Raw genomic sequence first — 25,366 nt, 5'->3', positions numbered from 1 at the left:
ATCTCCAAACTAATTAGCCCCCAGGCACTAGCTTGCAGATTCCCACATGCCCCATATTTTGGTATCCCGGGGGGGGGGGGGGATCTGCCTGCCTTACCTGGGAAGCTGAGATGCGTATACATGCAGCAAGGATAGATCTGCTGTTGAATAGGGGCATGCAAATTTCAGCCCTGGGTGTCTGAGCTTTCCCTGGATCTCAAGGAGGGGGAGGTGGTATAGGGAGCAGGCTGGGGTCCCCTCCCCCGATTACACACAAAAACACACACACACACACACCACTCCTCCCACTTCCACGGGACAGTGGTGGTATATAAACTTTCTGTACGGAGGCCGGTTCCCATTTTTCCTGCTTATTGGGGTGAGGATGGAGTTTGTCTTTGCCTTTCTCTGGGTGCTGCTGGCTCTCTCCGGCCCGGACCAGGTCGAGTCCTCCGCTTACGACAAGATTGTCACCCACAGCCGCATCCGTGCAAAGGAGAAGGGGTAAGGAACACGTGGAGCAGGACAGCATTGCATGCTGCTGCCTTCAAGATGTTTCCGTGTCAAACTGTGTTTCAGAAAACCAGGAGAACCGAAGGTGGACTCTGACCCCGATGATCTGGGTTAAAAAGTGCATTTTCCTTTAAACCTTTACTTTTAATTTATAGCTTTAGGCCTGGGAAATATTTTAATAATTCTGAAATCAATTTGAGAACTAATTATTTAACGTTGTGTAAAGATGCAGATTTAATTATATTTTGTGTAACTCGTTTAACCTGTTTTGTGTGCATCATTATTAATTTTAATAAAACATTCAGTTTAAACATTACATTCATATTACATTTGCAATATGAAAATGTCACATAAACTTATAAAATTACAGACATGTTTTTATTCTATGTTCTTGATTACTTCTCACCGGCTATAATTTCCATTTGCAATTCAGTTATCTCCCCACCCTCTGCAACAGTGTAATGAGTCACGTTAAGCTACCACAATACCATAAGGCGCCATCATACTAGAATTAAACTCAATGGCGTAATTTATGGCTATTGCAAGTTTCCCATCCAGGACAGTGTCTCTCGGATCGTCTTTCCTTCAAGCCCGTAATCACCTTGGTAACCCTAACCCCAAAATACCACCCCTTCCTCTTTTCTTTCAGACCCAATATGTGTGCCCTCCAGCAGATAATGGGCACCAAAAAGAAATATTTCAGCACCTGCCGGAACTGGTACCAGGGCTCAATCTGTGGGAAGAAGGCGTAAGTGTCTCCGCTTGCGTTAGTGTCCCCAGTACGCTGGGGGATCTTGGTGTGAAAGGTCAAAGGGTAAAGGTCAGATGAGGCCTTCAGCAGAGTGGTCAGTGGCTTGCTGTCTGCTTGTCGGATGCTTCTTTGTGTGGCCTCCGGCCTCGAAGCATGTGATGAAGTGCATATTTTAGGGCTCTAGGTCACGCCCTCGGCTCCTGGCGGGAGACTCGTTCCGGTTGCCGGTCTTCATGCTGTGGGTCCTCAGCTGCAGAGGCTAGTGCTCCAGGGATCGGTCTGTTACACCCTTAAGCGTGTTGTTTGACATGAATTCGGAGCTAAATAGACCAGTACTTGGTTTCAAGGATCCTGTTACACAGGTAAATGCCAGTAAGGGACGACAGAGAGATAGGAGTCTGCGTAAAGGTCTCCAGAGGCGGTAGTCAGTGTTTGCTCTGGCGAGGAGAAAGTTGGGCACGTTGGGCAGCCCCTGGATGTCAAAACACCCCCACTGGAGTGCCCCTACCCACCCCCAACCTACTCCTCTCAGACCTGTGCCCAGAAAGTGATTCTGCAGCAGAGTAGGAGAGGGACATCAAAAGGTGCCAGGCGAGAACTCGCTGGGGAGTAACATGAAGACAAGAGAGCTGTGGTTGCAGGGTGCTGGGGGGAGGGGGCTCGCTAATTGAATTTTTATACTTCTGGCCGGGGTGTTGTATGGCACAGAGCTGGCTTTGGCCCTGACATCGAAGAGGGACTGGAGGTTTCTCCGTGGGGTATGACCTAATTGCGGCAGAGAGCCCAGATTTGTCCGCTCTGGCTTCGTTGTTCCTTCCCCACTGCTGGAAATTGTAGCACCCACCGGCCCCCCCCTCCAACATCTGGAAGCTAGTGGTTCCTTCCATTATGGTGCTGACGCCGCAATATCCAGTGAATATTAAACAGCAGATGAGGTCACCTGCTTGGCACGTGCTCAGTAGAGCCTCCTGGATCCTCGCTGGTTTACAAACGCCAGCTCTTCCACTTCATGTATTTATACAGGACTGTGCAAAAATCTGAGGTACTCAAAGGAAATATTTAAAACTATTTATCTGGGTAATTAGAGTGTATTTGTTAAGAAAAATTTACACTGCATTATTTAACATTAGGATATATGCAAATTAACAATAGCAAAAAATTAACAAGAATTTCTTCCACTTTCCAAAACGTCACTGACATCATGCTGGACGGCCAGATGAGCGTCACTTCGGCTCCCAATCCTCTCCTCCGCGGCACCTCAGCCATTCCGTGTTTTAGTTCCATTTCACCACCAGTTCACCTAATTAATTAAATTTAATAACTCAATGAGGTATTCAGTAGCCAAACAAGGTGTGCTAGTGGTCGAGTCAAAAATGACCTGTGCATTGGGGGGTGAGGGGTGGCTAAGCTGCCACACTAATATCATAATATCATAGTTTAACACCAACATGAAGATCATTTAAACACCATTCTCATAGAAATGATTGGATAGCCCCCATAAAGATATGAGTACAGGACTGTGTGTGTGAGTGAGTGTGTGGATTACATTTATATAATGTCCCCCACACTGTGATAAAAACCTGTTATTTTGACGTTGTGGGGACCATTTTTCAGGTCCCCACAAAGATCTGTGAATGCAATCAAAAAACAAAAAATGCCGAAAACCTCATGTTTTGTTTGGTTACTTTGGTTAAGGTTAGGGCTGTGTAAGGGTTCGGTTGCCATGGTGGGATTAGAGTTTTCCTCATAGAAATGAATGGAATGTCCCCACAAAGATAAAATTACAAACCTGTGCGTGCGTGCGTGTGTGTGTGTGCGTGTGTGTGTGTGTGTGCGTGTGTGTGTGTGTGTGAACCATTGTCATGCCCCGGCTTTATCGATTCTGTTTTCTCTTTGATTTTTAAGCACAGTAACAGCTGAAGTGAACTGTGCCCCTCTTGCCCCCCAGAAACAGCCCTTGGCACGTTAACCCTTATACCACTGCACACCACCCTCCCCACCTCCCGCTGTTGACCCCTCCCACTCCCCCTCTCTCTGGAGGCCCTCAAGCTGAATGGGTCTCCATGTTAAAGTGTCACTCCATCTCTCCACCCATCCTCTGCTTGGTCTACTGTCAGATTCATGCCAACGCTTCCTTCCTCTGGAACTTTGGCCAGTCTTAGTCTGACCCCCCCCCCCCCCCCATCTACTGATGACCTACACACCAGTGGCAGTCTTCCTCCCACACTGGAAGCATTGTTCCCGTACTGGAAAGGAAACATGGCCAACAGCGATTATGTCTTGTGTTGACCCCCAAGCTCACAATCTCCCTGACCTCCCCCCCCCCATTCTGAGAAAGTAGCTGGCAGTGTAAATCAAACAATGATGTGCAATGTTGTTTCAACGTCCAGCACAACCCCCATACTCCTACTGCAAGCGCGTTGCGTCTACAGAGACACTTATAGCAAGAGCATGCCTGGTCATTTGAGTTTGCAGTGTTCTGAAATCTTTTCAGTATTTATTTGTTTTTCTGTAAGACTATTTAGTTTGTTTTGCAGATGCTCAATTTCTAAACGATATATATACAAATTCATCACTCAAAGAGATAGGGGAGACGGCGATGCTGATTTATCCACAATGAGTGCAGGACGTCCGGGGCGTTAAAAAAAGGCTATAGGGGATTCCTGAGTGCCTCTCAATGCAGGCCAAGGCCTGTGCAGCACTCTGCATTTCAACTGGGTGGCCAGTTAACCCCATATGCTTCCCAGTGCTCCAGTTTAAGAAATTCTTCCGAATGTCCCGTCTTACCCTATCAATGCCTGTGATTGGAAGGTCACCAGGTCAAACGCCCATGCTTGACTGAGTGGTTTCACTGGTGGGCCGTGGAGAAACCCCCCTAACCCAAACTGCTTCAAGGCCACTGACTGGCTGTTTGATTTTTGCTCATATGACACTTTGGACACAAGCCTCCACTAACGAAACAAATGTAATATGACGTAGTGGAAGCTCACTTGATGCGGATTAGAAGAAGCTTGTAATGCGGGACAGCTGTTGTGTGTATGTCTCTCTGTAGCCCACCTTCTGGTATCCAGCCGTGAATGTAGCTAATGACATTCTACCTCATTGCCCTGCAGGTAAAGACTAGGTGACAGAAGCAGCACCATGTACAAATGCATGATTGCCCACGTTCCCTTGGCGCGTGTGTGCGTGTGTGTGTGCACATGTGTGTTCGAGCATCCCAAGCTTGCTTACCCGAGTCCATCTGGAATCCCTGCTCTGTGTCATTAGCTTGACAGGAGACCCTTGGAGAACAATAGTCCCGCAAGAACAGCTTGTTTATTTTGCCTGAGGAGAGGGGCCACGTGTCCCGCGAGCCTCCCCAGAAGGACTGGGGCATGCCGGGCCGACAAGGGTTGGAACTGATCAAGTGCCAAGTGGATGTTAAGACGTCGCATTCAAATACTTTGAAATCTTTGTTTGTTTTTTTCTCGATTCCTCCTTGACTCCATCTTTCAGTCTCCAACTCTGCAAGAGTTTTTAATCATCCTTTGGGTACATAGCAGCTGTGCACGTCAGCTCATTCTCCTTCACGGCTTTTCATTTCATGTTTTTCATTTTCCGTGCTCGATGCCAGCCCCCCCTCTTAGGAAGGAGGTGCCACATACCCGTGTGTCATTTCGGGGCAACATGCCTCATTAATATGTCCTGTAGTTCTCATCATCCTGTTAGTCCCCTCAAATCTACCCCCTCCTGCCGGGACATTAAATCATTTTTGCTGAATGTTGGGTCACACCTGTGTGCCTCCCCGCAGTTGGGCCGAGACCCACGAGAGTGATCCCTCACAGAGCCTAAGCCAGACGTAGACTTCTGCAGCCTGAGCTGTGAGCCATGGCTAGATATGGATCAGGAAGCATTGCTGAATGAAATCGAGTGAAAACAGAAAATGATCTAGCGGTGTGTTTTCTTCAGCATCTCTGCTTGTGAGATTTCGGGATTATCCCAGCAGTCTGCAGCAGATGGATTTGACATTTTTGCACCCCAACTAAAGACTCATTCCCTTTTTTTCTCTTATTTCTTCGTCTCGGTCTCCGGGTCCAGGACGGTGCTGTACGAGTGCTGCCCCGGGTACATGGTGATGGAGGGCGTGCAGGGATGCCCTGCCGGTGAGTGGCTCTGCGGAGAGATCGATTTGCCTCTCGAGTGCAGGTTAGCCTGGGACACCGATTTCAGGCTTGGCCTCGTGAAGAGCCCACAGGCAGGGGTCACGCCTGGAGGACATTTGAGCAAAGGGCCTAATTTTATTCAGTGAGTGATCTGGCTGTGTTCATGGTGGGAACACGTTACTTAAAGCCGTCATCTATAATGAATTAATGATGCCTTCATAATCCATTATAATGGGTTTCCATCAATTTATGAAGTATTACATCATCTTCTATTGACAGCCATAAGGTGCTATAGCATGGATTATAATACTTCATAAGCTCCAATGAAGCACTCATCTATAATGCATCATAGATACCTTCATAATGCATTATAATTGTCAATATAAAAATTAAGGATGTTTTGTACTGCATTATGAAGGTATCTATAGTGCATTATAGATGAGAGCTTCATAAATAATTCATAATGCATAATAAACATGACTGTAATGTTTGGTACCTTTTTATACATGTTTATAGCCGTGTTTATAATGCTTTATGAATGCACTATAATGTGTCATGAATGTGTGCATAGATTCTTACAGATATGGCATTCACAAAAAACATTACCTTAATGGTTATATCCATGGGACTTAAAATACAGGTCACCTTCAAGAATGGTGAATATTTTGGAACTGATAATGATGAAATAATTGAACACTTCCCATAGTGACACTTCAGGGAGTACATTAACGTGCTCTGAGGGGGTTACTGGAGGTCGATGGCTTAATATTGCTTCTTTCACTTGGTTTAATGGGTTTATACAATGTGTGAACATGAGGAATTGTTCTTGACACCTTTTAGGGTAAATGGTGCATTTATTTAAGCTATGCAATACATTTCATTGATGCTTCTGTCCAAAGCAACTTACAATAAAGAGGGTTGCAATTTAAGTGTGCTCTCTGGGATTTGACCCTACAACCTTTGCATTGTTAGTACAATGCTGTACTTGTTGCACTATAGAAGCTTACTTGGTCCCCATCTCCCCTCCCCCTAGCGGTCCCCATTGACCATGTTTATGGCACTCTGGGTCTTGTGAAGGCCACAGCTACTCAGGAGTATGCAAAGATCTCCAAGCTGAAGGAGGAGATCGAGGGCCCAGGGTCATACACGATGTTTGCCCCCAGCAACGATGCCTGGGACCTTCTAGAACCTGTGAGTCAAACAGTGTGGTGTTACTGTGTTAATGTTAATTAATGCTGCATATAGTACTTAGGTTTGTGGACACGGACGATAATGTTTCCCAAAGCGGAAAGTTGCACTCCATTCATGACGATGATTATAATCCTCATCTTTGTCATCCTCATCACAAAGCCCAGGCATTCTGTAACACCACACTTAGTACATTCTTGCAGATTAATGTTTTCTTTGGGTTATATTCTCTGCACTGTCACAGAAGAATCAGATGGTGGAGTAAAGTCACTGGTGGCTGATATTCATCTGTTATCAGCTCTCATTTGAGCTCAGTAATGGCCAGTTTCAAACTAAATTTATGTGCCCTGATTGGCAGGACTTAAGAAACGCCCTGGTGAGCAACATAAACATTGAGTTGTACAACGCCCTCCGTTACCACATGGCAAACGGCCGACTCCTGACCAAGGACCTCAGGAATGGCCTGAAGATCTCCTCAGCGTACAACGGCCAGAGTCTTTATGTCAACCACTATTCCAACGGGGTGCGTTTCAGTCAAAACGTTTGTGCTCACATTCAAAATGCAAATTTACCATCATCATAATTTATAATTATGCGAGAAAGGTGTAACACAAGGTCAATGACCCTTGTCTCCATCTCCAATTCCTTTCAGGTTGTAACCATAAACTGTGCCAGGATTGTCCATGGCAATCAGGTGGCCACAAATGGGGTGGTGCATGTCATTGACCGTGTCATTTCCTCTGTAAGCAACACCATCAAGGAGGTCATTGAAGACGATGATGACCTCTCATCTCTGAGTGTAAGTGTCATAGGCAAGGTAACACACTGAAAATACGTAAAATGTTATATTTGTAGACCAGGATGATGTTTGGAATGTTCTAGGTACCTTAGTTAAGAATGATGAGGTATTATGGTGAGGTCACCGCGTAATACAATCCTTGTTGCCTTCCTACCTACAAGGATCTAACTGCAGACTGTAAGATTATGTACAGAACATGTAGGGCAAGCTGACCAATCAGAACCCACTGAGCTCATCGGGGGTGGGGCTTAAAGCTCTAACAGCATTTGAGACAGAGTGAATAGACAGTATGAGAAAATGTACATTATGAGAAAAAATATGTTTTTGGAACATTGAAGCATGAAGATCTGTTATAGTAGATTCCAAAAATAAAATTATAAACAGTGAAAATAAGTACAATATGGCCTCATTAAGGTCACAGCCAACATTTTTTTTGTCACTGTTATCCCTCTGTCATGTGGAAGAGTAGCTAAGCAAGGGGGGTGCAAACTGACTCTACCCCATCTTCTCTCCAGGCTGTGGCATTAGCATCTGGAATGTTGGACACGTTGGGACAGTCTGGACACTTTACACTCTTTGCTCCTACTAACAAAGCCTTTGAGAAGCTGGACCGAGGCGCGCTGACAAGGATCATGAACAACAAGAGCGTTGTAGAAGGTAATTCGACCGCGTCCCTCTCCTTCTCAAACAAAGAAGCAAGTGCTGCTCAAGCCGGAAGGACCTAGAAACATGCCTATGGTAGAGTAAAGTGGAACTTGATCCACAAGCATCTTCCAAGATTAACTAAGAGACCGGTGCCCAAACGCGCTACCTTGGCAGTACTTGTATTTTTGAAAGGGAACAGGCCATGAATCGAGTCACCCTGGACTCCTCGCCCCAGTTGTTTGGGTTAGAGGCCTACATTCCCCAGTTTGGGAAGGCTGCCGTTGACCACTGTCAAATTCTCAGACGGACGGCAAACAGTTTGACGACCATCGCGGTGCCGGCAACAGAAGTTCAGAAATGCTAAGGCCGATCCCTGTTCCAACAGGAAGCACATAGACGGTTATAGATTGTAAGATGGAGCCACTTAGGCTGCTCAGGGTCATCTGGAGACGAATCCAGACAGCACAGGGTACAAGGCTGGGGTATATCCTGGACAGGATGTCTGAGCACTGTAAGGCACGTACACATAATTATACACTTCAAGCAACTTAGAAATGCCAAGTAGCTCAACGCGTGTTTTTGGACGGAGGGAGAGCCTGCAAACTGCACACACTCAGAGCAGAGGTGGGATTCCAGACCCCTCCCCAGGGTCTGTTTTTTTTTTTCTTCATTTTTTGGGGGTCCCACATCCCCCCACAGACATTTCAGCAATTTAATCAATAGCTAACAAGCAGTCGGAAAGTCATAGCTAGCTAGCTGGTTAGCAGAACATGCTGCTTCAGCCTCCTAAATGATTAATGCGTTTCTTGAATGTTTAGTGCAGTAGCTGGTGACAGGGTGAGTAGATGGTGGTAAACGCCACCCCTGTCCTTCCCTGGAGGTGAGAACCAGCAGGCTGCCATTGATATTGACAGTGGCGTAGATAGAAAACCTGCCCCCCCCCTTGGTTTGCGTTGGCACTTAGTAGATTTTGCCAAATGGGTGGCCCACAATTATAGGGTTGGGGCCCCTCAAAGTGCTGGGCCCCCTGAATCGTGACCCTCAACACCCCTGTGTCCATGTATGTACATTTATATAAGCCCAATATCCATGTGTTTTAAATGCATGTCTTGCGATGATTAAATATTTACTAAATCCTTCATAAATTACTTTTGGAACGAACTTTCTGTTTAAACCTGTAAAGAAGAAATCTCTTCGATGTTTTTTTGCCTTTTATCCTATCAAGCATGATTCGATTAGTACTCCTCAGCTAAGAATATGTCAACTGTATGCTTATAGATATAAGGGAAAAATATATATAAATTTGCCCAATAAGTGTTTTTCAACTAAAACCATCACTTTGGTTAAGCTAAGTACAGTATATGCTGGAAGCATGAACCAGGTTGCCAAGCAGCTAGAGGCACAAATATTTTCCCAGTTTGTATTTTTTCCAATTTCATTTCAATATGAACTAGACGTGTCAGCAGTACTGCTCACCGGCATGTGTGGCCCGTTTGTGTCTGTCTTTGCAGATACATTTTAATGGCCTTATGTCACTACGGATGGGCGCTTGAGAATGTGCAAGAGTGTGAGAATGTGGGCATGTGTGAGAATGTCTCTCATCCCTTTGTGACTCTATTCATCCCCCCCAGCGCTGATGAAATTCCACCTTCTGGACACAATGCTGTGTTCTGAAGCCATTATGTTCGGCACCTCCTACGAGACAATGGAGGGTCACAACATCGAGATCGGCTGTGATGGCGAGAGCCTGACCATCAACGGTATAAAGATGGTGCTGAAGAAGGACATCGTCACCACCAATGGTGTCATCTACCTGATTGATCAGGTGCTCATGCCTGATTCAGGTTAGCCACAGTCACCTGCTCAGCTCATGGGGGTTTTATTTGCACAAAAATGTTCTGAGGGCAGAACAAAATTTAATTGGTTCCAAGAGATAACCAATCAGATTGTAGAGGAGGTGGGTACAAGCGGCAAGAGAAGGCAGGAACAACCAATGCAATGTCTTAGTCCTGCCTCCTTTAGTTGCTTGGACTTACCTTCATTTTTCATTCTGCCTACAAAACATTTTAGTGTAAGTAAAACTCCCACAAGCACCTGCTCACACTTCTTCCTTCTATCTTCCTGCACAATCTATGAATGAATCACTCTATTAATCCTTTAAATAGGATGAACGTCTCATTCTTTGACTAAAGTGTGTCTATGGTTTTTACAGGATCACTATGACATCCCTGTGACAGGCTGCCGTAAACATGCGTGGTGTCCTCCAAACCAGCACCGTGCACATACTCGTCTTTTATACATTTATGAGTTACCTAAGGTTTGCGTGTCGTTTGCGGCTTTCGCAAAACTCCCATTTAATTCCAATAGCTGACCCAGCGGTGCATTGAAACCGCGATGGTGAGAGTTGCGATGCAGAACGGTCAACTGCAACTCTTTCATGAAAATAATGAGCTAGGCCCTTCATGTCTGTTGCTATAATATAAATATGTAACTGAAAACGAGACAAAGAATATATAGGACTTTGGGAAGGGAGTAGTTATGCCGTTTGACGATGAATGAGGTTGTCTTTCTGGCGTTTTTAGCTAAGCTGGTGATAGAGCTGATTGGTCAATCCCAGAGCGTCTTCGGCGATTTGGTTTCTCAGACGGGCCTTGCAGCAGCCATGAAGCCGGATGTGGAATACACAGCCCTGGCCCCACTCAACGGAGTCTTCACTGGTGAGGTCCATGGCCGAAAACAGCTTGCACCACTTATAGGCACTATTCTGGGGGGAAAGCAATAAATAGCTCTTTTCCTCATAAAATTCATTTGAAAAAAAAACTAAACAAATTCAGTTAGCTGTAGGTCAGCATGCGGATTGAAGGTTCTGTACCGAAAAGCTGCTCTTGAGTATGATCTGGAGTGTTTGATGTGGATAACTGCTTATTGCTATAATGATCAATGCTAATAAAAACTCCAATTGGAACAAGTATGCAGTGACAATCATAAACCTAGTATGACAGATTAACAACAGTAACGACAGTAATTATCCTATCGGTCTGCCTGTTATTTTTTAGAGGGCTAAAGCTGCCAAGGCAAACATTCATCAGCCATCTGTTCAGGAAAACTGTCAGATATTCTATCCTGGTGATGGGGTGTGGAGGCCTGTGAAAACTGCGTCCGGCAAATCTGTCTAGCATCCTGTTTGAGGCGTTATTCATCCCACGCCGGAAGCATCGCTGGGATCATAAGACATTTGGGGCTTTTCCCCGGTTCTCAAACTGAGAGCGTAGTTGTTAGTACGTCTGAGCTAAACAAATCATTCGGGGATCGTTCGGATTCATTCAGGGCTGTGGGGTGAGGTAGCTAAAGTAAAAAAGAAAACCCTTCATTTCTCTTTTCAATTTGTAAAATAATCCAGAGTCCCAAAATTCCCATAAACGTCCAGTTCAGAAACCAAGAAGCTACTGTCATTGGTTCACTTGCTTGTTATATTTGTTTTGGTTTTGGATGCTTTTGTATGATTTTACGGGTGTTTTGCAGGGTTGGCGTTTTAGAGAGTGCCAGTGAACAACTAGCTTTTATCATTGTGACAAGGGATAATCATTCCTAAGATTTTGAAGAACGGCTATTTTTTATTAATAACTATGCATTAAGAAATGAAGAATTAGTTATTACTACGCTAATAAATAATAACTGATTGCTCGGAAAGAGACGTTGGACAAATTCCCAGTGAAATTTTCAGTACCACACATGTCAAGCGAAACTGAACTAAAGTTTGATGTTTGACGACCTATTGCTGGAGCGTGACTGTGACCTGCTTGTGCCTTGTCACACCTCAGATGAGGTGATGACCATGGACCAGCGCCTCCTGAAGGTCATTCTGGAGAACCACATCTTGAAGAAGAAGGTTACCCTGAGTCAGCTATACAATGGCCAGCTCCTGGAGACACTTGGGGGGAAGTTCTTGCGGGTGTTCATCTACCGAACAGTGAGTTGCTCTTCCTTCATCCTCAATTAGCGGGTAGACAGGCATTCACTGAGAGTCTTCTCATGCTAATGAAGTCATTTCTTCAATATGCTGTAGGTACAGGCACCAGGTTACCATTGAGATTCTTTCCCTAAGTCTATGTTTAAGTAGAGTTTGTAGGTAAATTGGAACAATGACACCTACATCACAATACTAATACACAGCTGACGACTTGCTGAAGCCGCGCGATGTTTTCATGAGCTAAATTGACACTTGAAGCCAGTGCATCTTTTACGTGACTATGGTAATATGTGACACCCAGCCTGCTCTCCACAGTCTGTTTGCATTGAGAATGCCTGTATGGTGAGAGGCAGTAAGGAAGGGAGTAACGGGGCCCTCCATCTAATGGCAACTCTGATCAAACCAGCCAAGATCAGCATCTATGAGTCCCTGATCAACGACGGACGCTTCAAGTGAGGATATGTCATTCAGCCCCAGTCCTCAAATTTCTGTTTTCTTCCATGACAGTGTTGGACATTTCATGTCCAGATGGTACAAATCCAGACCTAGATTTTGCTTCTACCAACCAGTTGAATACTCTGTGACCGTTACTCTTTATGGCACAAAATCTTGGTCTGGATTTGTCGCTTCTAGACCTGAAATGCTCACCACTGTCCATGGGACTTGTACTATGTACAGTTCTTCCTGTTAGGGTTAGGGTGCCATTGCTCTGTAGGTAATTTCATTGGCTATGTCTACGTGGCCCCTTTGTTTGTAGGATTTTCCTGTCCCTGATGGAAACTGCCGGTCTAACAGAACTTCTCCATCAAGACGGAGGCTACACCGTGTTTGCCCCAACAGACGATGCCTTCGATGGCCTGACCAAGGAGGACTTTGCTCTGCTCAGCAGTATGTTCATCCATTTTCTTTCTTCATGTGTTTTATCCGTTATCTGCCCTCCTTTTTAATTTCAGATAAAAAATATCCAAGCTTTGATAGATTTCATTGTTATATGCTTAACACCACTCGATTTCATTCAGGTGACCACAATGTCCTAAGGACCATCCTGCTCTACCACTTCAGTAATGGTACATTCATCAATGGTGGTCTGGAGAGGGGCGTCACCAACCTACTGAAGACTATCCAGGGCAAGAACCTTCAAGTGTTGTCGGTAAAAAAACCCATAACTTTCATACCCTAGACCTGAGCCGAATTAGGGAAAACAACAGAGACAACAAGGAGATTTTTGCAAATAACAAAGCAGAGTCTTCGCATTTTATTTATTAATATTTTCCAGGTAATATAATACTAAAACCCGACTTGGATCTACATTTTTTATGATTCTCTGGGTGGGTTTTAAATCAATATCTGCTTAAATTCACACCTCAGTTCAGTTCCCTTATCACATTGTATACATAGTCCACAACTAAATCATTGAAGCAAAGAGCAGTGTGAGATTTCTGTATCGATTTGGCAAGAGTGAAGACCAACCACTGTAAAACCATTCATAAACCAGTGTAGGAAACTGTAAAAATATGGTTTCTAGGGCACAAGCAGGTCACAATCACGCTCCAGCAATAGGTCGTCAAACATCAAACTTGAGTTCTAATGCACTCCTCTGAAATGGTCTCCTCACTGTCAGTGTTAACTGGGGGGATCAGCTACCAGAGAGAAGCTCTATATGGATTTTTATATCAGTCCTAAATGGTTCTTAAAATGACAAGAGTTTTTTTTCTATTAACCTTTCACTCAGACAAGCTTGAATTAGCACTCAGCACAGGGGCATAGAAATTAACTCTTTACCTGTATTTGAAACTGGTCCTCCTGGGTCTATTTCCAAGAACGTTCCATGAATAAGACAATGATATTGTTTTGCAATAGACTGAAACAAATGCATTCTCTAATTTCCCGTCATTGCATCTGGTGACCACAGCCAGCAGATTTGAATTCATCTCCAGCATTGTGTTGCGAAGTCGTGCCTTTTGAAGATGAGTGCGTCTGAAATAGTGATTACAGCGACCTTCTGAAACAGGAGATTTCTGTGTAGGAAGGAGTGTTATGAAAGCTGAGTGAATGGGCAGGAACAGATTTGCAGCTGTAGCGACCCACATGCACCCACCTCAGAAATGAGGCTAAATTACAGGACATTTATTACTCTTGATGAGATTTCATGGTTTCGTTTTAATAAGGACAGTCAATCATAGTAGCAAACACATCTAGCATTGCAGGCTGTCAGTTTGATGATATAAGTGCTAGATCTAATCATATCCCACATACTGTGCAATCAGGCCTGTTGTAACTTAAATAAGCCTTTCAGCTGAATTTCTGCCTCTACGAAACAATTAGTAAGTGCCTATGTGTTCCCTATGATGCGTATGTGTTCCCTATGATGCGTATGTGTTCCCTATGATGCGTATGTGTTCCCTATGATGAGCAAGACCCCCATGCTAGCCGGCCTGGGACCCCCGTGACCTTAATTGGGAAAATAGAGTTATGAAAAACAGTTGACTGGATTATTATGTTACTGACTGTCATTTCCTGTCATCCAGGTTAATAACAGCATCCTGGTCAATTCAATCAATGTACCTGACAATGACCTCATGGCGTCCAATGGCGTGATCCACATCGTGAAGACCCTGCTCTACCCTGCGGGTAAGTCAGTCAGCTGTCTCTCTTATAACAGGGGCTTAGGCTGACGTTGCTCAGTTCGGCGACAGCTTTCACATCGTTGGCTGCGCTCCCAAGAGTGCGTCAAGTTGGGGCAACTGCCTCGCTTAAGCCGAGCATCTCACTACCTCTGGATGTTTGCCATGCTTTTCAGCCTCACAACATGTTGGGTGGGTGTCTAAAAGGGAACTCACTGTCCCTTTTCCCACACGACAGACTTACCAGTTGGGAGAGAGGACTTACTACTGCTCCTGAAAAGACTCATCAAGTACATACAGATTAAGGTACCGAAGACCCACCCTTTACACGCCATTTGATTTCAACCCGGGGGCACTAATGCAATGCTCACCAATTGCACTTTCTCTCCACATGCAGTACGTGGCTGGATACACATACCATGAGATTCCCCTCACCTTCATCAGTAAGTCCACTGCGATGTTCTCAGCGACTAGTGCTGTCATAATGGAGTTAACACGGTGTCCCTCTCTGTCCTTTAGAGCAGATTAGGAAAACGGTCACCACCCAGCGAATCACAGGACAAGACATAATCATAAATAAAACAGGTAAAGGACCAAAACACCAAGCCCACACAATGCGTACAATTCCATTATTATACTGTATTGCTGTACCTGTTTGTCCAGTTTGAGTATATGACATCACCATCATTTGAGAGCGTAGAAGGAAAGAACATTATCACTCATAAAGAGGGAGTAAATGTGAATTCTGAACATGGAAAATGATATATAAACCTCAGTGTCACAAGGAAGTGCATGACTGGGCCGGTGCCATGTTGTAAAATATCTTTAACATCTGTATCTTTTAAAACGATGGAAATATTCTCATATGCTGGTTTGCTTTCCCCCCATGATACATAAGAAATACATGCTAATCTGTGCTTGGAGTCTTTGTTTGAAATCTAGCCTGTTCACCCATAAGAATGTAAATGTTTTGCCAAAACTCCTTTCTGTCCATTTACAGAAAGTTTGAGTTATTTTGTCCCAAGGCTGCCTTGCACCTGCTTTGGTCAACAAAATGTGCTCTCTATTAACCGTGAACTTTGAACTTTGACCCTGATTGATGGATTGATGTCTTATTCTCATTGGCTGTGTGGCTATCGGGCTGTTTATGTCTTTAATATTAGTTCTCCTTTGTTCTTCCCTTACTTTTCCAGTCACCACAATTATTGAAGGTGAGCCAACTATCACTGAGATTACCAAGATCATCAGTCATGATCCCTATCTCACTGAGCCTATCAGGGTTATGAAAAGTGAACCAATCAAGAAAGTCATAAAGGTTACTGAAGGTATATCTAGAATTTCAATAAAGTGAGCATAAAGTATTGTTTTGTAAATATAACTGATTTGTAAGGTCCCTAAGAAAACAGTCATACGTATGAAAAGGAGAAACTGTACCCTGTTTTCCCCAGTGCTGCCACCATCGCTTTTGCCTCTCCTCTTTGCAGGGTCTCCGTATGTGATCAGCAGCTCCGGTGGTGAGCTTGACATGGAGGGAGAAATCAAGATTTGGCAAGAAGGTCAGTGACAGTTGATGGAAAAAATAATAATATTGGTTATTCATGTAGAAATTCTGATGGCTGGCTGCAGAAATACACACAGGCGAGCTGAAGTCGGCAAGCACTCTCAGTTAGATGTTTGTTTTTTTGGCATATCCAGGTGTTACTGCTTCCTGATGACAGTATGAAAACCAAAAATCTCCCATAAAAGTTACCACAGGGCTAGCTGCATATAGCATGCTAAAATAGTCAATAACGTACAGCTGCAGACTCTCAATACCACTCACAGGCCCGCCACTCACAGGCCCTGCCTCCCACATACCCGCCTCTCACAGGCCTGCCGTTCTCAGGTCCTGCCTTTCACAGGCCCGACACTCTCAGGTCCGCCACTTGCAGGCCCTGCCTCTCACAGACCCCACCGCTCTCAGGCCTGCCACTAAAAGACCCATCGCTCCCAGGCAATGCCACTCCCAGGCCCTGCCTCTGACAGGCCTGCCATTCTCAGGTCCTGCATTTCACAGGCCCAACACTCTCAGGTCCGCCACTTGCAGGCCCTGCCTCTCACAGGCCCCACCGCTCTCAGGCCTGCCACTAAAAGACCCATCGCTCTCAGGCCCACCACTCGCAGACCCTGCCTTTCACAGGTCTGCCGCTCACAGGCCCGACACTCTCAGGTCTGCCACTCACAGGCCCTGCCTCTCACAGGCCTGCTGCTCTCAGGCCCACCACTCGCAGGCCCTGCCTCTCACAGGCCTGCCGCTCTCAGGCCCACCACTCGCAGGCCCTGCCTCTCACAGGCCTGCCGCTCTCAGGCCCACCACTCACAGACCCTGCTATTCTCATGTTCGCTACTCACAGGCCCCTTCTGCTTGCTTTGGCAGATCCACAGAGACCAAAGGAAAATGTACGTTATCGGTTTCATTTAACGTGTTTGAAAAAAAGTCTTACACAAATCTTATGAATTCACACAACTTTTCGTAAACAGCATTTTGAGTTATTTTGTCCCAAGGCTGTTCTAAGAGTGGTGAATTATTCTGGAGCATGTGTGGACCAGTAGGGGCCAGAGACTGGCAGGGGCTGAGAGTGGTGCCTGCAGCCAGACGGTTCTCAAAATAGTGTAGCTTAAGAGCTTTAAACAGCAAAAGGGCCACTACTCCGCTGTTTAGAAAGGTCAAAGCTCAAATCAACCCATTGTATATTTCAGCATATTCATACATAAATTTTACATCACATTTTTTTTGTCTCTGTGGTTCAGTTAAAGGACAGAAATTAGTTCTTTGCTCTATAAGAAATAATTAGTGATTAAGGTACAGCTTTTTTTGTTTTCTTAATTGTTTATGCTAAAGAGTGTTTTCCTCTCAGTCAGTATGACTGGATGAAGCATGGTCTCTCTCTCTCACACACACACACACACACAGACACATACAAACACACACACATTTGAATTCATACCTTCATAGGGGACCGTCCATTCCTTTGGAAAACCCTGATCTCCCAGCCCTAACCTGAACCATAAGTGACCAAGGCTTTTGACATTTTTAGTTTCGTGATTGCAGTCACCGATTTTTTATAAAGTTGAGTTTCCTCTCGCACACACACACACACACACACACACACACACACACGCACGCACATCTTTGAAGGGTGCTCGATAAAGGTGGCAGCTGCACCAGACAGCCTCTTATCTTTTCCCCTCCGGAAAGGTCAGTACCTGCCTTATCTCTGCCATGTCATTCCATTAGAGACTTCCGATGGTAAGAAGCCCCTCCGCAGCAATGTGCGCATACTGGGGGAGGAAGAGATCAAGCGAATCACAGAGGGAGGTCAGTGGGTGACGACATGCTTTCATGGCATCGGGCAATTTGCATCGACTCGCGGTCTGCAAAGCCCCAGGTGTTGCCCTTAAATTAACAAGCCCCTTTCCGAGCAATGAGCAGAGAACTGAATAGCTTAAATGGTACCTAGATGCATTGCTACACTGTAAAGAGCATGTACCCATGGAAACTCACACAGCGACAATTCTAGATCTCTTCATGCTGTCATGTGCATGCACTGTTTATATGTATCTATTTTAAAGAAGAGTTTATCCATGGAAATCAGAAATTCTGGTACTGCATGAGGTTCTGCGCTCCTGCCTGCTTTTCTGCACCATTATGTTACGGAAGCCTTGGCCGACTGCATCCAATTTGTGTACAAAGCGATGTATGCAAATGATATTAACAGCAATGGGCTGTTACGATGCATGAATAACTATGGAAACAATTGATAAGGGGGGCACGTTCTCTCTCTAACAATGGACCAGCTAGTGTATGTTAGTGTTAGTGTTGAATTACAGTTCAGCTGTAGCATTCCTTCCAGTGTGTGAAAGCTACTAAAAAGGCAGATATTCTAAAAGTTATGAGAGGGAAGCCGCTTTCTCGATGCTGCCTCAAAATGAGGTGCAGTGGAGGCAGGAGACATGGTGAAATGCAAATTTAAATGACCTGCTATTAGTTTAAAATGCATAGTGATTCATTTACAAATTTACATAATATCAAAATGTAAGTCTAATCTTTGACAAAAAATAATATGATGTCTTCTTATTTATTTTTATTATAATTTAATTAAATTGGCCTAAATTAAAAAGATTAATCTTATATAAGATTTATTATTTTAATGTTTTGCAGGTTTGTAATGTTTTTTTTTTTAAAATAGAAGCAGACAGTAATTTGGGTGCCAATACAGTTGTAATAAATGGAGTTTCTGACACTACGGGCTGCCCTGCTGACAGGCTCTTTAAAATATGAAGCATGTTTAATGGCTTCAGACGCAGTTAGGTCACACTTTGGTGCTGACGGCGTTTTCCTCTGACTCACTGAACAAGGAGCATCTCCTTCATGACTTGAAGGACATTGAGTCACACCCTGCTGGAAGCCTTAACTGGCAAAGAAGCGCTATAGAAGGGCTTGAATGCCTGCGTTTCCCTCTCCGCTTGTTAAATGCACTAACCGTGGTTGTTGCTGGACTTTTGAAGGTGAAACAGGGATCAGCACACATACCACCGTGATTCGTGGAGATCCTCACATCATCAAAGGTATGCTTGGAATTCTGAAGCTGGCAGTGAGGAGTGGCGTTCATGGTGGACAGCACTGATGCGCTATGAGTGAGTGGGCGTGGTGTGTGGCTCTGTGAGATGCGAGTACAGTTCTATACCCATAATCAGAAGGTTACCGGTTCAAATCTTGTGGGTGGAAGAGTGACGTCTTCAGCGAACCCTTGAGCAAGGCCCCTAACCCCAAACACTCCTGGGACCCAGGTTTACCCTGTCCACTGATCCTCATTTGTACATTGCGTTGTACAAAAGGGTGACAAATCAATGTTAAACTTTTATCCTCCAGGGCCAGACTTCTCTAAGATCACCAGTCCTGAGCTGTTTGATGCAGAGTCAGAGAAAATCACCAAAATCATCCAAGGTGGGCCCCACCCTCCTACTGTTACCCCACCCTGGTGTTGACCTTTCTGAATTACCTGAAAAAAGCGAATGTTGTTCAAATAACTGCACTGCCATATCCGTTGATGCTCCATTGACTTGGCATTTGGCGCTGTTCTCTGTTTATTGTATCCTAACCCTATTTTCCTGGTGTTCTTGTCTCCTTCCATTGCAGAGGGTGGAGTAGGGAAGCAAATTGTCGCTAGAAGACCTGCTGGTAAAAAAAATATATATATATAATTTTTAAACATTCACATGACAGACTTTTTTAATGACATTGATTTTGGAAGGTCGTGTTCCAAAGCAAGGCTGCAATAGTAATATATACTGAGGAGGGACACATCCTCCCCACCAAGTATTCCGATGTGCTCACTATACTCTGTCCCCCTCAATTTATATTATAATTAAAACCATGCCCCCCCCCCCCCCCCGCGAAACTCCATGCTATGGCCTTGTTCCAAAGGTTTAAATATCAATAATAATAATTATAGTGCTTACCCACAGCTTAAGTTACTCTTGCACAGGGTAACACTGCTTCCAGACATGGTGGGAGAAAAAAGCATTTTGATAGACAAGCTTGAAAGGGCTTCCTGTGTGGCTGAGCCTCTGTGTCTGTGATTGGAAGGTTGCCTGCTAAAGACCAGCCTTGGCACAATAGTCAGGTCTTGGGGCCCTTGAGCGTGGCCCTTAACCCCCAGCTCCATGGGTGCCTCTCGAGGTTGGCTGCTCTTGGCTGCCAAGCTCGCTCTCTCCTTACATGTGTGTCATGGAGAACAAGATGGGGTAGGAGAAAAAAGAATCTCCCCGTGGGGGTGAATAAAAATTTTATTAATGATCCTGCCCTTATTCCCCTCCAGCTATCGTCAAGAGGAAAACAAGACTGGTCCGTCGTCACCGCAAGCCCAGGCAGTGAGCCGCTATGGACCTGGGGGCTGCATGAGGAACCTCTTAACCTGCAACAAGCTGTGACCCCCCCCAGCAGGCGCCTCATGCTGTGCCAGGGCACAGAGAAAAGGGCGTGGACTCGATGGAAACCTTTCGTCGACGCAATAAAGTTCGAGTCTTTTGAACCTCATCATTCGGTTCAAAAGTCTGGACGCAGAAGAATTACTTCGATAGTGAAAATATTTAGAATCGCCCATATATGCGATTCCATGCGTATTTGTGATGATTATGAGAAACCAGTGAAGTCTGGCCTGCAGATGTTAGAAAGGCTCCCAAGACTTTGTGTTCATCGAAAGTGGGTAGGAACTACATATGAAAGGCTACGTCTGCATGATCTTCAACTTCAGGTGCTATCAGTCTAAAGCCAGAATGTGTATATTCTTGATAGGATTAATGTTGCTTCATCCTTGTTCCAACTCTTCCATGTCATCTCATCAGTGAACTGAATCCGTAATGCTTACAGGTCTTATATTCTACCACGTGTGACTGTTTATGTTTTTAAGTTCTGTATGTGTGTTTCCTTCGTTGGTTCTCTATTTGTCTCTCCTTCCCTCCACCAACCTGGATAGGGATACCGGAACCGTAATTTTTGAAACTTGCTGGACAAACTGCTTTGAGTATTCTGCATTCCCGTACCTCTGTTTTTGAGAATGAGTGCTCAATAAAACATTATTGACGTATCGGTGCCTTTCAGCATTGTTGTGTTTTAAACCTGTGGCAGTTAAACACCTCAGACAGCAGTGAAGTTAGAAGCCCATTGAGGTTGCGTGTGGACTCTGTCGAGTTCATCATGAATTTTAGCACTGCTAACTAGCGGACGAAGGAAGTTGTTTGACTTCCATTGCTGAGAAAACCCTATGATTTTATTGAATGCTTCCGAGATCCCTATATCGCATTAGGTTATTCAAGACTCCGCAGCACGACGGTTAAGCTTGTTTGTGTTTCATTTCTCCTCTTTGATATTGCTGTTTGAGGCCTTTTGTTGCCAAGTCTGGTCTTGCCTCCTGAAGGTAAACCCTATATTTGGATAGGAATGAAAGAAGTCCTACAGTTGATCACGCTCATTGTGTTGGAGACAAACACCTCGCTGCGATGGGTACAAGACCACAGCCTGACCTCGCGCAGAAAAGTGGGACAGGACCACAAACCAACACTGCGAATGGGACGGGACCACAAACCAACACTGCGAATGGGATGGGACCACAAACCAACACTGCGAATGTTCTCTCTTTCACTGCCAGCTTATTTCTCAGAGCGGGGGCTTTTTTCTTTGGTGAAGACGGCCATCTGCATCCTAGTGTAAGTGTTTTATTTGTCTTTGATTTCCATTTATTATCTGCCCCCTCCCCTCCCCCCCCCTAGAACCATAAACTCTCTGACATAACGACATGTGGAAAAAAAAGGCCTCATTTTAAGTAAGGGCCCTTTGGCCAAGCAGTCATTCGTACTGAAGCTTTTAGAACATTTGTTTGATTGGACGACAGTAAAGGACAGTAATGTAAGAGTCAGAGCTCCAGTAAACACCAACCTCCTTCTAGAAGTTCAGGATAAATGAAGGCACCCAAATTAGGGTGAGCCCAGCGTTTGGCAAAGACATTTTACTCCATTGCAGGGTCTCCTATGACCTAATTAACTGATATACTGATATATAAACTACAGTCATTCACCTAAAAGAACCATTAGTCTGCCCTTATCTCTTCTGGAAAGAGCTCACATTTAATCCTCTCAGTCCAAACTCCCACTCAACTTCTAAACAAGTGATTTCTAAACCTGACGCTGAGAGCTTCTGTGCAGGCAGAGTCTCTGTTCCAGATGAACACTCAGCTAATTAGACTTCACTGAACTGCCCACTAATCTTTTGCCATGTTGCTATGATCTTTAAATACTGATAAGAAAAGTCAAATGTATTTGGTAACACTTTACTTGGCATGACACAGATGCTTAGTAATGTCTCAGTTTCTACTGAAGAACAAATTATGAACAAATCATAAACAAATATAGTTGCTACTTGAGACAAAAGAGGCGTCACGATTCATTAATGGTGAACAAACACGAGATCAGTGTCTCATTTGTGTCATTCTATACTTGTTACCTCAGCAGTTCCTTCAATAGTTCACAAAAGTTTACATAATAAACCGATATAGTACCAAATATATTAACTGTTTGAGATAAAACATGTGTCATGTTTCATTAATGATCATTTAACATGAGATCAGTATGCAACTTACATTGTGGTTAATTACTCCTCAAGTAATAGTATAATACTATATTATTTGTGCCCTGTCAAGCTAAGTGTTGCCAACTATTTCTTAAAGAGACAGCTGTGATTACGGCTCTTTCATGTTCTCCTGCGTCCATGTGGGTCCCCTCAAAGTATAGCAGCCATGATAAATGCAGATTATGTCGGCTGTTATTTCTGTGACTGTGTGTCTGCCTTGTGATGACTTACGTACTTCATGCCCAGGCCATATTGGGACAGGCTCCAAACACAGCTCTGAACTAGATAGTTTATTATGGAAAATGTAATGAAATGAATGAGTTCAATTTCTTGTTCTCGCAGCTATGCCCAAAGCATTCCAGGATCTGTGGCATCTAATCATCAGTGCATGCAGTCAAAGACAATGCAAACTATTCATTCTGAAGACTGCTGAATCAAATGCAGCGCTGTCAGCCCTGCATGTCAGCCTTAAAAAATGCCATTTTCTGTACAAATGGTCCAACTCCACATAATTATTTTTGGCTCTAAATCCTCGAGCATTTATTCGTTAGAGAGAGCCGTGTTTACAGTGACCAGTCTTAAATGAACAGTGATGCTGTTCACCGTGTCTTCAGGAATCTCTCCAGATTATTCCCTGGAGATAAAACACAAATCCATCCAGGAAAATACTTTGTTTTCTGGCAATTAATAATATCTGTTTTACATAAAACGGCTGTTAAATATAGAACACAGTGGAAGCACATGCTACAGACCTGTTTTTGTGTGGCATCAGAGAGGTTGAGGACAATGATCGCGAAACTGCAAACCGCTTGTTTGTTTATACAGACGAACAAAAGCAGAGCGGTCAGAGGAAAGACGTCTTATGTCATTCTTATTATTTACGAAAATGAAATTATGAACAATAGTGCAGATACAAACCAATACAGAAATGCGACGGGGGCCCTGAAACCAGGAAACAATAACACAGAGAAATAAAACCCACAAATTGAATTTTCTTGTGCTTTTGTGAATTTTCAGATTTTTACGGAATCCTCCTTCACGGAATCCACCGTGTGGATTGGGGCTCACGGGCTGTTTTGTGTTTTAACAAAGAGTTGAGAGCCCATCGCCCCTGGGGGCTGGATGGCAGAGTGGAGGATGAGGGGGGGGATCCAAGAAAATGACACACCAACCCTGAAATGGTCTCTCCTCAGAGTGAGGGAGGGGCTCATCATGGGAACTTCTTCACCTCTCAAGACACAGTACAATAGCATCCAAAATAGTCACACGCAAAAACAACAAAATGGCAACAAAAGCATGTACTCCGGGAATCAAAAGTACATCAGTGATCTATCACTGCAATTTATGGAATATGTCCTTCAGTCATTCTAAATAATTGGTGAATCGTTTTGCATACATGGCTGACACAATGACCACTTACACAAACAATGTTGGGTGTACAATTATTACAGTGAGAAACTACTTTTTACCATTTTGACCAACAAGACGAAAGCAGCTGAAAATTGTACCAAATGATGGCAATTGTACAAAACCATTTGCGTACATCTTCTAAAACATCTAGAAATTTGTACGATGCAATGAGAGATGATGCTGTGTGTGCAGGAGTGACACACTTGCTGTTTTTGCAAATGTTAATTGTCATTTGAGAAACGCGCCAAAGCAATGAAAAAAAATGAAGATACCTCAGAATATTTCATATTTTGTTTGGTTTCACATTTCTATTGTGTCTCCTTTTGCAGTGACAAAATGTTGCTCTTATGCTTGGTCATTTCAGCCAGTGTGCTTGTGAGGGAACAGACTGATACAGAATAAAAGTATGTGAAATGTATTTTTGTATTTTCAAAATGCACAATACTGTAGATTATTTTGATACTTTGCTTGGTTATTTTGATACACTTACAAATAGGGTATTTTGCATTTCGTATCGGAATACATTTTGATGTATTTTTGCTTATCTCTGTATATATGAGGTGGTATGGCAGTGGGTAATTCATGGACCTTTGACTGCCACACGACGGCAAACCACAGATCCGTGGGTCTGAGCGACCTAACAACAAAGGAGCACAATCAGGTGGGTGGTCCTATGGGAGACAGCATCTGGTTCCGAGGAATTACTTGAAATGATAAAGATGAAGTTCCCATGTTGTTATCCGGTTTAGTTTCCGGTATCCAGTACGTTTCAGGAATGTTCTTTTCAGACCAGGAGAACAAAGGCTGAGTGCATCGCAGGAAAATGGTCACTTGGACTCCAAACGCGGACGACAGGGAAATTAGCCTTGTTAGTTGTTGAAAGCCTCACATAAAAAGTATCTTTATAAAGCAGTTGAACGCTATCTGGGGCAGTAAGTAAACTAATGAGGATTCAATCCCCGGGGCAGCAGTTCTGTAGTTTTCTTGAGCAAAGGTACTTAATCTGCATTAGTCCAGTAATAATGTAAATTGCCCAGGGGGAATAGCTGAATATAGAGAGACACCCTACAATTTTCTCTTCTTAAAATGTTAGCCACTTACTACAGTCATTTGTACAGTTAGAACATCTTCACTAAACATTGTCTTCTAATCGTGTGTGTGTGTGTGTGTGTGAGCGG

The 25,366-nt window shown here is 44.1% G+C and overlaps 1 protein-coding gene across 4 annotated transcripts; it reads left to right on the top strand.

Moving 5' to 3' along the window:
- The first annotated feature begins 295 nt into the window (after positions 1 to 295).
- On the top strand, positions 296 to 21,240 carry LOC125713174 (periostin-like). 4 transcript variants are annotated; one of them, XM_048984128.1, is made up of 24 exons: positions 298 to 483; positions 1,142 to 1,240; positions 5,321 to 5,385; positions 6,419 to 6,576; positions 6,932 to 7,096; positions 7,226 to 7,372; positions 7,888 to 8,029; positions 9,649 to 9,861; positions 10,600 to 10,734; positions 11,839 to 11,987; positions 12,303 to 12,439; positions 12,745 to 12,875; positions 13,007 to 13,137; positions 14,516 to 14,618; positions 14,850 to 14,917; positions 15,009 to 15,054; positions 15,131 to 15,196; positions 15,805 to 15,822; positions 16,096 to 16,167; positions 17,889 to 17,969; positions 19,160 to 19,219; positions 19,524 to 19,598; positions 19,791 to 19,832; positions 20,473 to 21,240. In XM_048984128.1, exons 1-24 carry the CDS (start codon positions 365 to 367, stop codon positions 20,526 to 20,528), a joined length of 2,478 nt encoding a protein of 825 aa, XP_048840085.1. In that variant the 5' UTR covers positions 298 to 364; the 3' UTR covers positions 20,529 to 21,240. The 4 variants fall into 4 exon arrangements, with proteins under 4 accessions (XP_048840086.1, XP_048840084.1, XP_048840085.1 ...); XM_048984125.1 differs by having other exon boundaries at positions 15,805 to 15,936; XM_048984129.1 differs by lacking the exon at positions 17,889 to 17,969 and having other exon boundaries at positions 296 to 483.
- Positions 21,241 to 25,366: the final 4,126 nt, after the last annotated feature.

Source organism: Brienomyrus brachyistius, chromosome 18 (genome assembly GCF_023856365.1).
Source record: "Brienomyrus brachyistius isolate T26 chromosome 18, BBRACH_0.4, whole genome shotgun sequence".
NCBI classification, from domain to species: domain Eukaryota; kingdom Metazoa; phylum Chordata; class Actinopteri; order Osteoglossiformes; family Mormyridae; genus Brienomyrus; species Brienomyrus brachyistius.
The sequence above is the reverse complement of the archived record's forward strand: the minus strand, read 5'-3'. Positions and strand labels throughout refer to the sequence as shown.